Source organism: Diabrotica virgifera, chromosome 1 (genome assembly GCF_917563875.1).
Source record: "Diabrotica virgifera virgifera chromosome 1, PGI_DIABVI_V3a".
NCBI lineage: Eukaryota > Metazoa > Arthropoda > Insecta > Coleoptera > Chrysomelidae > Diabrotica > Diabrotica virgifera.
In genome coordinates this window covers 237,576,330-237,591,650 of record NC_065443.1, presented here as the reverse complement: position 1 = coordinate 237,591,650, position 15,321 = coordinate 237,576,330, and the positions used below count along the sequence as shown (strand labels likewise).

Below are 15,321 nucleotides of genomic sequence, written 5' to 3'. Positions count from 1 at the left end.
ACTAAAAGTGAGTTATAGGTAATTGAATGTATATTTTTTTCGGCGAGTAAAAACTCTTAAGTATTCAAGCTGAAATAACGGGAAATTGATGCATATTATAACATAAACTTATTAAACATTTGTCAAAGTACTTAAAAATATCTATTAAATGAGCCCCCGAACATGTTGATGGCGTTAAAATTTATGAGAAATTAATTTCGACTCAATTCAAGCTTTCTGCTTAACCCAGGTATAACATACCAAAAGGCACCGCCAGGAAAACATTCCACTTTGCGGTTCAGAGAGCCCATATGAAACGAGTCTTTGTACTCTATGCAGAGTATGGCATTAACAAAATAAGAAAATCTACGGTTTCGTTTTGATTAAAATCTGTCTTCCTCCATCCCCCGATAGCACTACTTCTAGGTCTACCTGTTGTCAAGGAGGCTCTAAGGAAGACAGATTTTTACCATTCCGGCCGTAGATTGTCGATATAAATTAAAATAATTTATATCGCAGTATGGATAGAACGCCCTCTAACGGGGAATAAGCGAAATTAATTTCGACTCAATTCAAGCTTTCTGCTTAACCCAGGTATAACATACCAAAAGGCACCGCCAGGAAAACATTCCACTTTGCGGTTCAGAGAGCCCATATGAAACGAGTCTTTGTACTCTATGCAGTGTATGGCATTAACAAAATAAGAAAATCTACGGTTTCGTTTTTATTAATCCTTAGAGCCTCCTTGACAACAGGTAGACCTAGAAATAGTGCTATCGGGGGATGGAGGAAGACAGATTTTAATCAAAACGAAACCGTAGATTTTCTTGTTTTGTTAATGCCATACTCTGCATAGAGTACAAAGACTCGTTTCATATGGGCTCTCTGAACCGCAAAGTGGAATGTTTTCCTGGCGGTGCCTTTTGGTATGTTATACCTGGGTTAAGCAGAAAGCTTGAATTGAGTCGAAATTCATTTCGCTTATTCCCCGTTAGAGGGCGTTCTGTCCATACTGCGATATAAATTATTTTAATTTATATCGACAATCTACGGCCGGAATGGTAAAAATCTGTCTTCCTTAGAGCCTCCTTGACAACAGGTAGACCTAGAAATAGTGCTATCGGGGGATGGAGGAAGACAGATTTTAATCAAAACGAAACCGTAGATTTTCTTATTTTGTTAATTCCATTGCCATACTCTGCATAGAGTACAAAGACTCGTTTCATATGGGCTCTCTGAACCGCAAAGTGGAATGTTTTCCTGGCGGTGCCTTTTGGTATGTTATACCTGGGTAAAGCAGAAAGCTTGAATTGAGTCGAAATTCATTTCGCTTATTCCCCGTTAGAGGGCGTTCTATCCATACTGCGATATAAATTATTTTAATTTATATCGACAATCTACGGCCGAAATGGTAAAAATCAGTCTTCCTTAGAGCCTCCTTGACAACAGGTAGACCTAGAAATAGTTCTATCGGGGGATGGAGGAAGACAGATTTTAATCAAAACGAAACCGTAGATTTTCTTATTTTGTTAAAATTTATGCTACAAAATGTTTTCAAAATTTATCTTTTAAAAATGTTTCCAAAAAATGTTTTTGTTTGTTTTTAATAACTCCGTTCGTGTTTACGATATTAGGTTCATCTAAAAACTGTTTGAGAGTTAATTCTAAGTGCTATTTACGCACGTTGAACCTAATCTTTTAAACCCCTTACTTTTTTAAAAATAAAAGGTTAAATGACCCCGGTTGCATGGTTCCCACAGCAAAATTTAAGATTTAAGCGTTTCTATCTCGGTTATTTTTTACCCTATGGAAATAGTAAAACAGGTAAAATATTTGGCACAGAAAAATCTAAAATTTGGTTATATACAATTTTTTAAGTATATTTAGTATTTTTGGAGTTATTATCAAAAGAATATGAGAATTACAATAATGTTAAAAATTATGATTTTTTTAAATTATATCTTTTTTTCAAAAATATGCATTTTAAACTGGTCAAAATTATTAAAAACATTACTTATGCTAATATAAAGAAGTTCTTGTAAGGATTACTATACATTTTAATTTTTGTGGAATTGGCGTATGTTTTATTTTTCACTTTTTCCTAAAAAATTCGAAACGGTTCCTTTCTTTTCATTATAACTTGCTTAATTTTGTCGCTATTACCTTGTTCTTAAGCTCATTCGATAGGTATTCCGAAGTACTTTGGCAAATTTTGAGCAGGAATATTTTATACATTGCATCGTTTTCCCGTTATTTAAGCTTGAATACTTAGATTTGATTACTCGCCGAAAAAAATACACATTCAATTGCCAATAACTCACTTTGAACTAACATTAGTTTAGTTCTTTATGTAAGGAATGTATTCAATTTTTTATTATCTTCAATTTCAGTAATAATAACTTTTTTGTAAAAGCTTATAGTTCTTGATTTATACGTGAAAAACCGATTTAAAACATGCATTTTTTACGAAAAAATAAAATCTTTGGTCTTTAATAACTCAAAAAGTGTTGATTTATTTTAATAACTTTATATAACAAATTTTGCTTATCATTTGTCCCTCTATCGACTTATGATATTATTTTTAATAAAATAATTTTCTCCCCGAGAAGGGGTGGCACCCACCCCCAGGGTAAAAGCGCAAGTTAACATCATGTCACTTTTGTTCCTTGAGGTATCCTCTAATTACTCACCAATTTTCATGAAAATCAATGGGGATTCAACGAAATCGGAGGTGAAAACCTTCATTGACTGCACTACTGTGTCCCTGTTGTTTACGCATAGGTTTGCTATCTATACATTATTAAATTTGAACAATGAAATCTATTTCATATTCTTTGCTAACGTTAATTAAGTAGTAACCGAATCAGCAAACACTATATAACCAGTGAGAACAGGTCAGTTTAATTTTTAAAAGTAGCTTAACAACTTTTGTTATTACAGGTTTACATGAAACCAGGTAGCTACAACGTACCTAAACGAGACGGCACTGATGGTGGTACGATATCGACACCCAGAGCTATTGAGTTCTTAGAAACGGCACAAAACATTAACAAGGGTCAAGCCAATAATGACAGATATTGGACCAATATAAATGTTGTTGGGTCAAAAAAATCAGAAGAAGCGAAAGTTCAAGAAGATGTAACATCAGATTCGGAACTTGAGGTAGGATATTATTTGTTTGAATCCCAAAATATTCTCATCAATAATAAGTAACACCTATGATAAAATATAAGCTCACAAAATTTTACAAAAGAAGCTCTAGACAATATGATTCAAAAAAATAGCATTAATATTGCAATCAAGACACTGAAGATAGTAAAAGTAAAAGAGGATCATAAGGTCGACCTGCACTTGTTTAATGCAGCGTTTCCCAACCGGTGGGTCGCGACCCACAAGTGGGTCGCGCGCGGATTTTAGGTGGGTCGCGGCGTGGCTCTTACAGTAGCCGAATAATGTACATTATACAGTGCTAGTCAAAAGTCCGTACCCCCCCTCGTATCTTTTGAACGGTTATACCTATAATAGTGAAATTTGGAGGGAGGAAATAAACGGACGTAAGCTTCTTAACTAGTCATGACAGGTGACGTAATAGTGACAGATGACGTTACAGAGCCACTGTGACCGATAATTTTAAATGGGACCTTATGGCAAGTGATACCTTGTTTGAAAGGTATTGAAAATGCCTATTCATTCATACTAATTTCGTTTGAGTTTAAGCTAATTTTAATGAATAAATGAAATAAATATAAACTTGTAGTTTCGCATTTAATTAATTAAAATTCAGAATTCCGCCTATATTACTTGTCAAAAAGGTTCACGTTGACGTAAAAACTACTAGAGAATTAAAAAACGTCAACTTTTTTGACAAAAAAAACCATAGGCGGACATTTGAATTTTTATTAATAAAAAATGCGAAACTACAATATTATATTTATTTACTTTATTCACCAAAATCAAAATCAACTTAAACCAAAAAAAATAGTATGACTGAATAAGTATTTTAAATACCTTTCAAACGAGGTATCACTTGCCATAAGATCCCATTTAAAATTATCGGTCACAGTGGCTCTGTAACGTCATCTGTCACTATTACGTCACCTGTCCTGACTAGTTAAGAAGCTTAAGTCCGTTTATTTCCTCCCTCCCAATTTCACTATTATAGGTATAACCGTTCAAAAGATACGAGGGGGGGTACGGACTTTTGACTAGCACTGTATATCATCATGGGTGAGGGATGGGTCGCGAACATGAAAAAACATGAGAAGGTGGGTGGCCAGACATAAAAGGTTGGGAACCACTGGTTTAATGGATAAAAATTATTTGGTTAAATATGTTAAAAATTGTAAAAAACAAGAGATACCGGATATAATATCGTCATGACTATAAGTAATATTAATCATGGTAGGGGAGCCCAAGCGGGGATTTTTTCAGTTACTCGAGCGCGTCAGATTATCACATGGGGAGTAACCTTGCACCCTGTAAATGTACCTCTACCATATATAGGCTATTAATGCAGGGGTGTTCGTTAAGAGGGGGCCGAAAAAAAATATATCCTTAGAAAAACTCAAAATCGTCAGATTAAGATAAGGTAAGTTAAGTACATGGAAAACAGTGTAAATTTACAAAGTTTGACGATTTGATCGGGGCGTAAGGAAAAGGGCGAGTCACAAAGTTTCACAAAAAAAGCGAATATTTCGCGAGATGAACGTCAGATCGAAAAACTAAAAAATACGTGTTCAATATTTTTCAAAAATTTATCGAATGATACCACACACGACCCCCACGGGGAGGGGTGGGGGGTGAATTTTAAATATGAACCCCGCGATATTTCGCGAAATGAACATCGAATCGAAAAACTGGAAAATACACGTATTCAATATTTTTGAAAAATCTATCGAATGAATCCAAACACGACTTCCACGGATTGTGGTGGGTTACTTTAAAATCTTAAATACGAGCCTCCATTTTTTGTTGCAGATTTGGATTCCTTACGTAAAAATAAGTAACTTTTATTTGAGACAATTTTTCGAATTGTGGATAGATGGCGCTATATTCGGAAAAACGATTGTTGGAAATGGAAAATTAATTTAAAAAATGGTATAAAAGTCCCCTACTTTATAAAAACTTCATCATCATCTTGGTGCTACAGCACTTAGAGGGCCTCGACCTTCTCAAGCTTTCTACGCCATTCTGTTCTGTCCCTTACTTGCATTTTCCAGTTGTCGACTCCGATCTTCTCGGCATCCTGTGTTACCGCGTCCATCCACCTCAGCTTTGGTCTACCCCGTCTTCTCATTCACACGGGTTGCGCTGTTAGAATCTTTTTTATCATGTTCCATTCAGGGACCCGGGCTACATGTCCTGCCCACTGCAGGCGGTTTCGCTTAATTATAGTGATAATATCTTTTCCACCAAACGTATGCTTGTAGATATTCTGCAGTTCAAAGTTATATCTACGCCTCCATATTCCGTTCTCACAGACCGCTCCGAATATCTTACGTAGCACCTTTCTTTCAAAAATCGACAGAGCGGATTCATCTGTTTTAGTTAGCGGCCATGCCTCTGATCCATATGTGAGAACGGGGACTATCAATGTTCTATACAGCCTTATACGAGTTTTTTGAGACAGACGTTTGTTAGCTAAGTACTTTGATAGACTATGATAACACCTGTTTGCAATTATTATTCCTCTTTTTATTTCCTCTGATGTGTTATTATTGGGGGTAACCGATGTTCCTAGATATATGAACTCTTTGACCTAGGTCTGGTTTTCACCCAGGCGAGTCGGGTTCGATTCCCGGCGTTGGAAATTATTTTTGTTTTTAAAATTGACATTTTCATTTGAAAAATGATTGTTTTTATAATATTTTTTTATATTGTGTGGTATAAATAATAAAAACGTGGTATTATAAAAACAATTATTTAAATCTAAATGTCAATTTTAAAAACAAAAACGATTTCCGACACCGGGAATCGAATCTGACTCGCCTGGGTTAAAGCCAGGAGCCAAGTATCCTAACCACTATGCCATTACGGATATAAGGCGCGGAAATAAATATTTGACATATAAGTTGTAGAGTTTTTCCATCTACTTTCATATTTTATCTTTTCTTGCCTAAAAGCCCCAAAGTCGCACCAGCTGACAGACATTTTTTTATCAAATAAGTACTATCTTCTTCTTATTATTCGTCTTCAGGTGCCGTGTCTGTATTGAGACGTTGTCCGTCATCATGTTTACAAGTTCCTGAAACCTCTCTCTATCGGCTGCTGCGCGAAATAATTCTTCTACCGTGGAACCACACCATTGTCTAATATTACGCAACCATGAAAATTTCTTTCCCTCTACTTTTCCTTGTATTATAAGGCGAAGTAGATGGTATTTAGGTCCTCTAATTATATGGCCGAAGTATTCTGTTTTTCTCTTCTTAGTCGAGGTAATGAAGGATTGAAGTGTCGATTTTTTTGCAGTAAGACGGATTTTAATGCGGATTGGTGCGTTGGATTCGTGAGAATGTCAGGAAATTTTGTGAACTAATGTAATGAATAAAAAATCTCAAATTGAATTGGTGCATACGAAAAATGCATTTCAAAAATGCATTTCGGTAAATAGTGGGAAAAATTGACTCAATTTTTTACTCAGGGGTTTTTGGTGTCGCTGAAAACGAATATGAGGTCGGCGAGAATGTGCAAACTACCTGAGGCCTGCAGCGGGTGTAATAAACGTCTTCCTCTGGAGTCTGGAGTATTATGGTAATTTGTTAAATAATTGGCCCAAACTTGTAACTCGGGGGTTTTTGGGGTCGCTGAAAATGAATATGAGGTCGTCGAGAGTGTGCAAAGTACCTGGTGCCTGCAGCGGGTGTAATAAATGTTATAAACATCTTCCTCTGGAGTATTATGGTAATTTATCATATAATTAGTTTAAACTCGTTACTCGGGGGTTTTTAGGGTAATCTATTTTCTTCAATATAAACATAGTGATCGAAAAGGGTGGTATTTTTATTATAAATAAACATACATTTTTATTATTATAATATATTTATGGTTAAAAAAGTTCATTATACAAAATTTATCCTAATTTATCTTTAAAATTCATTTTCTTCATAATTATCATCTTCTCCTTCATTATTACCTTCCTCTCTCGAGTTCAATGCTATATTTGTACAATGAGAGCTTGAACAATTTTTGCAGGATAAATTACAAACTAACCCACGCTTCCTGCACCCGCATGAGTTGCAGCAGTCTGACTTACAACTACAGAATATTAAATTTAAAATGTTTGGAGGACCAGGTGGCTGAGTCATTCTAACTGGAATTAATATATTATTTTGTAATTCCCATCCCCAATCGGTTGGGTTCATGTTTCTGTCCTCTCCATGCAACCAAATTTGTGTTTGTAAATATACCCTTTTTAAATGCTGGGTAAATGCATCAACAGACGAAACAATTTTTCCAATGACAATCTTTTTATTTTTGGCAATAGCCATAAAGTACATTCTGTATCTAGTAATTTTCTCTCAAGGCAAGTCCACATCATCCACTTGCGCCTCAATTCAAACTGCTTTAAATGAATTGAAATTAGAATTTAGTCGTTGCGATATTTACTTTCAGTGACCCCAAAGACCTCCGAGTAACAAGTCCGGGCCAATTATTTAACAAATTACCATAATAGTCCAGAGCAAGACGTTTATTACACCTGCTGCAGGCACCAGGTAGTTTGCACACTCTCACCGACCTCATATTCATTTTCAGCTACCCAAAAACCCTACGAGTAATGAGTTTAAGCCAATTGTATGATAAATTACCACAATACTCCAAAGGAAGACGTTTGCTACACCCGCTGCAGGCACCAGGTAGTTTGCACACTCTCGCCGACCTCATATTCATTTTCAGTGACCCCAAAAACCCCCAAGTTTGGGCCAATTATTTAACAAATTACCATAATACTCCAGAGGAAGACATTTATTACACCCGCTGCAGGCACCAGATAGTTTGCACACTCTCTCTGACCTCATATTCATTTTCAGCGACCCCAAAAACCCCCCGAGTAATGAGTTTAAGCCAATTATATGATAAGTTACCACAATACTCCAGAGGAAGACGTTTATTACACCCGCTGCAGGCACCAGGTAGTTTGCACACTCTCGCCGACCTCATATTCGTTTTTAGCTACCCCAAAAACCCCCGAGTAAGAGAATTGAGTCAATTTTTCCCACTATTTAGCGAAATGTATTTTTGAAATGCATTTTTCTTATGCACAAATGCAATTTGAGATTTCTTAGTCATTACGTTAGTTCACAAAATTTCCTGACATTCTCACGAATCCAACGCACCAAACTGCATTAAAATCCGTCTTACTGCGCCAAAAATCGACAGTAAGGCCTTTTTTTGTGCTTCAATGTCTAGACTATATTTATGATGCCTATTAACAGACGTTACTACTATCATCTACCAAAATAAGTTCATAGAATCCGTGCTAAAATCACCGTAAAAATTTGACACTACCTACCAGACTATATGATTAATTTATGTCGTATCTTAGACTAATAGGTAAAAAGACATCTGTATCAAATTTATCACCGCAAAACAAGGCGAACAGTATACAAACAACCGAGTCTCCACTTTTCCGTTTAGAGTCTGAAAGTTTCGATTATCCATATTTTTATGCGAGCGGCGAACCCCCAAAGGGATGACCATGACCTCTGACTCGTTGGCAACCAGGCAAATTTGATACTAAAACGTTCCTAATAAAAAACTGAACAACTTTTCTGAACAAAGTTTTTTATTAGAGTGGGGTAATGTAATATGCAAATAAACAGGAGAAATGCAAAAATTTTGATTTTATAATTTTAATGAAATACTGAATAATGGAATTAAAGTTTTATATGTAGCTCGCGTTATTTCGACTTAGTTCAGATATTTCGATATAGGTATAGTTTTGACACAATATGCTACGGGTATTTCTGAAAAAAATGAGATGTGTGGGAAATCTTAATTATAATAAAAAAACAACTAAAATACTTTTTAAAAGGTATCTTTGTTAAAATCCTTAAAAAGGGCTACATCATAGAACTAGTTTTCGATTGGATGACCGATCGTCATCATAGTGCGGCCGATATGTGAAACAATTGCACATTTAATGATACAAGCATATAATTTGGACCACATATACTACACATATAAAGGTTCAAATTTAGATATGAGGCCATCTCAGATTTTGCCTTTTACAAAAATGGCGGGCGTTCAAATTGGCGACTATACTTATGTGTTTAATAGTACCATAACTTTTTAACGAGAAGTCCGATTTTAACCCAATTTCGTATATAGGTTTTTTTTATTTACAAGAGGGATGTGGTGAACCGGAAGAATCGGTTTACCAAAATTCTGTGTTTTTACTGGTTTTTTATATAAAAATATGTTTTTTATTTCAATTTTTTCCCTCTGTATATATTAATTTTTCAAAAAGGTAATACCGCAATTGAAAAGAGCGTAAAAATATTTTATAGAAAATATTTTAAACTTTTTAGTTATGTTAATTGCCATTTAATAAATGCAGAACGTATCTTCACATTTACCTGTGTGTGGCAAATTCGTGCAGACATTATAAGAATTATTTGCATTTAATGGTAGAAACATATAACTTGGATCACATACAGTACACACAGTAAGGTTCAAATTTAGATAAAAGGCCATCTCAGATTTTACCTTTTACAAAAATGGCGGTCATGCAAAATGGCGACTATACATATGTGACTTATAGCACGATAACTTTTGAACGGAAAGTCCGATGATTTCAACCAAATTTGGTATATAGATTCTTTTGTTGATGTGTAAGACCAAGGTCTTGAATCGGAAGAATAGGTTTACCAGAAGTTGTGTTTTTCCTGATTTTTATGTAAAAACATGTTGGTTTTTTACCAATTATTTCACTCTGTATATATTAATTTTTCAAAAAGTTAATACCGGCGGTAAAATGAGCGTAAAAATATTTTTTAGGAAGTATTTTGAACTCTTAAGTTATGTTAATTACCAATTAATAAATGCATAACGTATCTTAACATGTACCTATGAAACTATGCGCGGCGCATTCGTGCAAATAATATAAGAATTATTGTACATTTAATGGTAAAAGCATATAATTTGGACCACACACACTACACATATAAAAATTTAAATTTAGATATAAGGCCATCTCAGATTTCGTCTTTTACAAAAATGGCGGGCATTCAAAATGAATCTACCGCACATAGGTACATGTGAAGATACGTTATGCATTTATTAAATGGTAATTAACATAAATAAAAAGTTCAAAATCTTTACTAAAAAAAATTTTTACACTATTTTCAATGGCTTTATTACCTTTTTGAAAAATTAATATATACAGGGTTAAAGAATTGAAAAAATCAACAACATATTTTTATATAAAAAACAGTAAAAACACAACTTCTGGTAAACCGATTCTTCCGGTTCAAGACCTCGATCTTATTCATCAAAAAAATAAACTTAATACTAAATTTGGCTGAAATCTGACTGTTTGTTCAAAAGTTATCGTGCTATTAGTCACATATGTATAGCCGCCATTTTGAATGCTCTCCATTTTTGTAAAAGGCAAAATCTGAGATGGCCTCATATCTAAATTTGAACTTTTGTATGTGTAGTATAATATGTGGTCCAAATTATATGACTCTACCATTAAATGTACAATAATTATTTTTATATTATTTGCACGAATCTGCCACACACGGGTACATGTGAAGATACGTTATGCATTTATTAAATGGTAATTATAATATAACTAAAAAGTTCAAAATATTTCCTAAAACATATTCTTACGCTCTTTTCAATACTGGTATTACCATTTTAAGAAATTAATATATACAGGGTGAAAAAATTGAAAATAAATTATTTACCTAATATAAAATAGTTTTACATAAAAAAACCCGGAAAAACACAACTTCTGGTAAACCGATTCTTCCAGTTCACGACATCGATCTTGTAAATCACAAAACGAACCTACTTACCAAATTTGGTTGAAATCGGACTTTTCATTCAAAAGATATCGTGGTATTAGTCATATATGTATAGTAGCCCATTTTGAATGACCGCCATTTTTGTAAAAGACAAAATCTGAGATGACCTCATATCTAAATTTGAACCTTTATATGTGCAGTATATGTGGACCAAATTATACGCTTGTACATTAAATGTGCAATTCTTATATTATTTGCACGAATCTGCCGCACTATCAGTGCTTACGTGATTCTAACATGCTAACAACCAAAAACCCTTTAAAATTGATCCGTCATGGAAACATAGATAAAATAGGTGAATTTAAATATGGATGTACAAAATATCCCATGTATTATGTTCCAGGTACTATTTTTGAGCCCAAAATTGACTTCTTCACATGTTGACTATATTATTATGATGGCAAGTGAGATCTTTTGTACATCCATATTATTTAAGTTCACATATTTATCTATGTTTCCATGACGGATCAATTTTAAAGGGTTTTTAACCATATATTTTTGTATTTTGGTGGTTGGCATGTTAGAATTACGAAGCACTGATGATAATCGATCATCCGATCGAAAACTAATTTTGTGATGTAGCTCAATTTTTTAGGGATTTTAACAAATATACCTTATAAAAAGGATTTTAGTCGTTTTTTGTAATATATGGTATACAGACTAGAGGAAAATTTTTCCTCGTGGATTTTTAATTATAATACACTGCGCGTCATAGAAAACGGGCACTCTAAAAAATGGGTCATTTTTGATGTCGCGTATCTCCTAAACCTGTTGTCCGATTTAAGTGATTTTTTTAATATGTTATACCCCTATTCCTTTTCAATATCCCTGTGATAATATTTTTGCAAAACAGGTAAATTTTCATTATATACCGGGTGTACGAATCAAACTGGGTTTTTTTCTCAAAGTTCGCAACACCCTGTGGAATATTCTAGAATTTATAAAATACTGAAATTAAAACCCAACTATAGCCTCAGGTTTTCTTAACATTCTGTTTTTTGATTCATTTGCTTATGTTGGATAATACAAAAGTTATGTACTTTAACAACTAGGCATGCTCTTTATCAGTTCAGGGTGTTTCTAAAGAAGTACGACAAACTTTAAGGGGTAATTCTGCATGAAAATATAATGACCGGTTGCTTTATAAACATATGTTCCCAAATGCTCTGTTTGCGACATACAAAATGTTGATTTTTTTCTTACAAACTGACGATTTATTTATTGCCCTAAAACAGGTTGAGATATGCAAATGAAATTTGGTGGGTTTTGAGACGTAATTTTTGAACATTTTTGACATACAATTAAGAATTTTTTATTCACCATTGGCGTGCATACGAATAATACGATCGGTCATATCACCCGTATGCGCTGCAATAGTGAATATAAAATTCTTAGTTGAATGTCAAAAAATGCGCAATAACCATCTCTTAAAACCTACCAAATTTCATTTGCATATCTCAACCGGTTTTAAAGCAATAAATAAATCATCAGTTTGTAAGAAAAAATTTGACATCCCGTATCTCGGAAACGAAGCTGTTGCGGATATATCGCACCCTCAGTGCAAGACTGCAGTAACTCAAAATTTTATGAAAATGAAGTAATTATGGAATTTGATTGTAAATATGCATATCTATCCCCTGTAAAACTTTAGTAACTTTCAAATGCTTAATGGGCCAAATATTACAACAGCAACAGTTTAACTATTTTGTGTTTTTGAACATAAGTTCCGTGCAAAACTGTTGTAAATCTAATGTAACAGAGTTACAACAGTTTTGCACGGAACATTGCAACGGATTAGATAACAAGCAATGAAAAAAGTAAGATATTTGTTATTTTAATATCTATATCTGTGGTGTTTAATTTTAATATACAGCGCGTCTACGTAATCCATTAACGGCTGAGACAATAAACAAAGATTTTCGAGACCAATCTATTCATGTAAATTTTATGCCCTTTGTGTGATATTATATTTATTTTCCATAAGATGTGTGCGATGTCATTTGACCATTTATTTGTTAGGTTGGATTAAAACCACATAAATTAAGACTAATTATTTACGACCAAAAAGTATTTTTTCTCATGAAAGGAAAAACAGTTATCCTAATACTTGTGTATTGACAATACTGAGAGGTCAAAAATATCTATTCTTAGAAAACTTGCCAAAGAACAGCCAAAAATTCAAATGGCCAAAAGAAAGATTTGGTATACTTAGGCCATTCGGGTATGATACCAGAAGCCCACCATAGTTTTTATAAAAATATTTTAGCACAAGATGATGTACGAGAAGAGGACAACATCTACGGTAAAACCTGTCAGCAACGGTCACTAAAAATGAAAGAACTATTGGCCGATATAGAAAGGTGGCCGGTATTTCCAGTTTTTGTAGTCTAGATATACATAATTGGTTTAGGGAATTTTTAAACTGGCCGTTAGTACAGGTGGCCGATGTTCGCAGGTGGCCGGTAACACAGGTTTTACTGTAAAAGTAAATGTTTCTACACTTTTTACAATTTTCTCCGTGCAAAACTGTTGTAACTTTGAAATTCTAATACTAAATATGTAGTGCGATTAACAATTTTTTCCGTGCAAAAGTGTTGTAACTTTGAAATTCCTATTTTTTTTGCATTAATATTATTTTATTTAAATTTCTATTTTTGTTTAATGCAATATAGTCCGAAAAGCATGCAAAATCATAATTAAATTTTAATTTTTCTTAAAACTTGTGTCTTATTTCACCGATATTAGCACGAAAATAAACAAAATCGTCTTTATCTCGAAACTTACTTATTTTGACTTACTGCAGTCTTGCACTGAGGGTGCGATATGATTATAAAGCAAACTGACATTATTTTTAATGCAGAATTACCCCTTAAAGTTTGTCGAACTTATTTAGTCCCTAAAACCCCTTAGACTTATAACACCCTGTACTGATGAAGAACATGGCTAGTTGTTAAAGTACATAACTTTTGTATTCTCCAACATAAGCGAATGAATAAGAAAACAGAATGTTAAGAAAACCTAAGGCTATAGTTGGGTTTTAATTTTAGTATTTTATAAATGCTAGAATATTCCACAGGGTGTTGCGAACTTTGAGAAAAAAAACACAGTTTGATTCGTACACCCGGTATACAATGAAAATTAACTTGTTTAGCAAAAATATTATTACAGGAATATTGACAAAGAATAGGGCTATAACATATTCAAAAAATCATTTAAATCGGACAACAGGTTTAGGATATACACGACATCAAAAACGACCCATTTTTTAGGGTGCCCGGTTTCTATGACGCGCAGTTTAATTGTGAACAAAATGGAGATATTTTAAATAAATCGTATTACTCGTATTTTTTTCTAATTCAAGATTTTTTAAAATTTATATAATTAAAGTTTATACAAAAATTTACTAATATACATTTACGAACTACTCATTTATTAAAAAAAAATTATTTATAAGTTAATTTTGTCTTATTTCTGTTGCGATCTCTTTCAGATTAGCAAATGTATTTTCAATGTCTTCTTGTAATCAGATAAAGGCTCAACTTCATTTTATTGAAAAGTACATCCTAGATGCTCAGCAAATCTGTCAGCTATCTGCTTCTTATTGCGTGACCAATTCCCATCACTTCTTATAGGTGGATTCTGTATTAGTGACGCCTTTTGGCTTTCCATAAGGAATAGTTAGTACTGTTGTTAGCTGTCATCTCAATTAGATAATTAGCGATTTTCCCATTTTTGATCCGAGTTGAATAAAGTTTTATCTGCAGGGGGTCTGGTCTGTTGCCATAGGCGTCTAAGCTTTCGTTTTTCGAAATTAATTCCCTAGTTCCTTTAGGATAGTTGTTACCTTTCTTTCTGATTGACATTACTGGTGTATTATTCTATGAAGCGGTTTGGTGTGTTTTTAGTTATACTACTTCTTCACTTAACTGTTTCCTTGTTCATAACGGGACTGACAGATTAATCAAATTTTCGAACTCAAATTTGAAACTTTGTAAATCAGTTCTGTTGTTGATTAGTCTAGGTGGAGTTTATTTTTATATTATCCTATCACTTAATATCAGAATAATGGGTGAATGGTCTGAGCTCATATCCTATGCATCCTCAATTTTTATGAAATTTATAGAAATATTTCTAGTAGATGAAAAATCTATTAGATCTAGAATGTTGTTAGCATCAGTTGGCCAGTATGTTGGCTTCCCTGTGAATATAATTTCACATTTTAATTCTCTACACGTATTTAGCAATTGTTTTCCTTTCGTTATTATTAGGCTAAAGCCCCAATGGATTTTTGTTGAAATCGTCTCCAATGGCA

General features: G+C 33.6%; 1 protein-coding gene across 1 annotated transcript in view; it reads left to right on the top strand.

The window, feature by feature from the left end:
- LOC114328165 (uncharacterized) overlaps nucleotides 1–15,321 on the top strand; it is a 106,927-nt gene that overhangs the window by 71,473 nt on the left and 20,133 nt on the right. Inside the window, exon 6 of the mRNA XM_028276947.2 lies at nucleotides 2,920–3,141. Within this exon, the coding sequence (XP_028132748.2) occupies nucleotides 2,920–3,141 (222 nt within the window). The remainder of the gene's footprint in view (nucleotides 1–2,919; nucleotides 3,142–15,321) is intronic.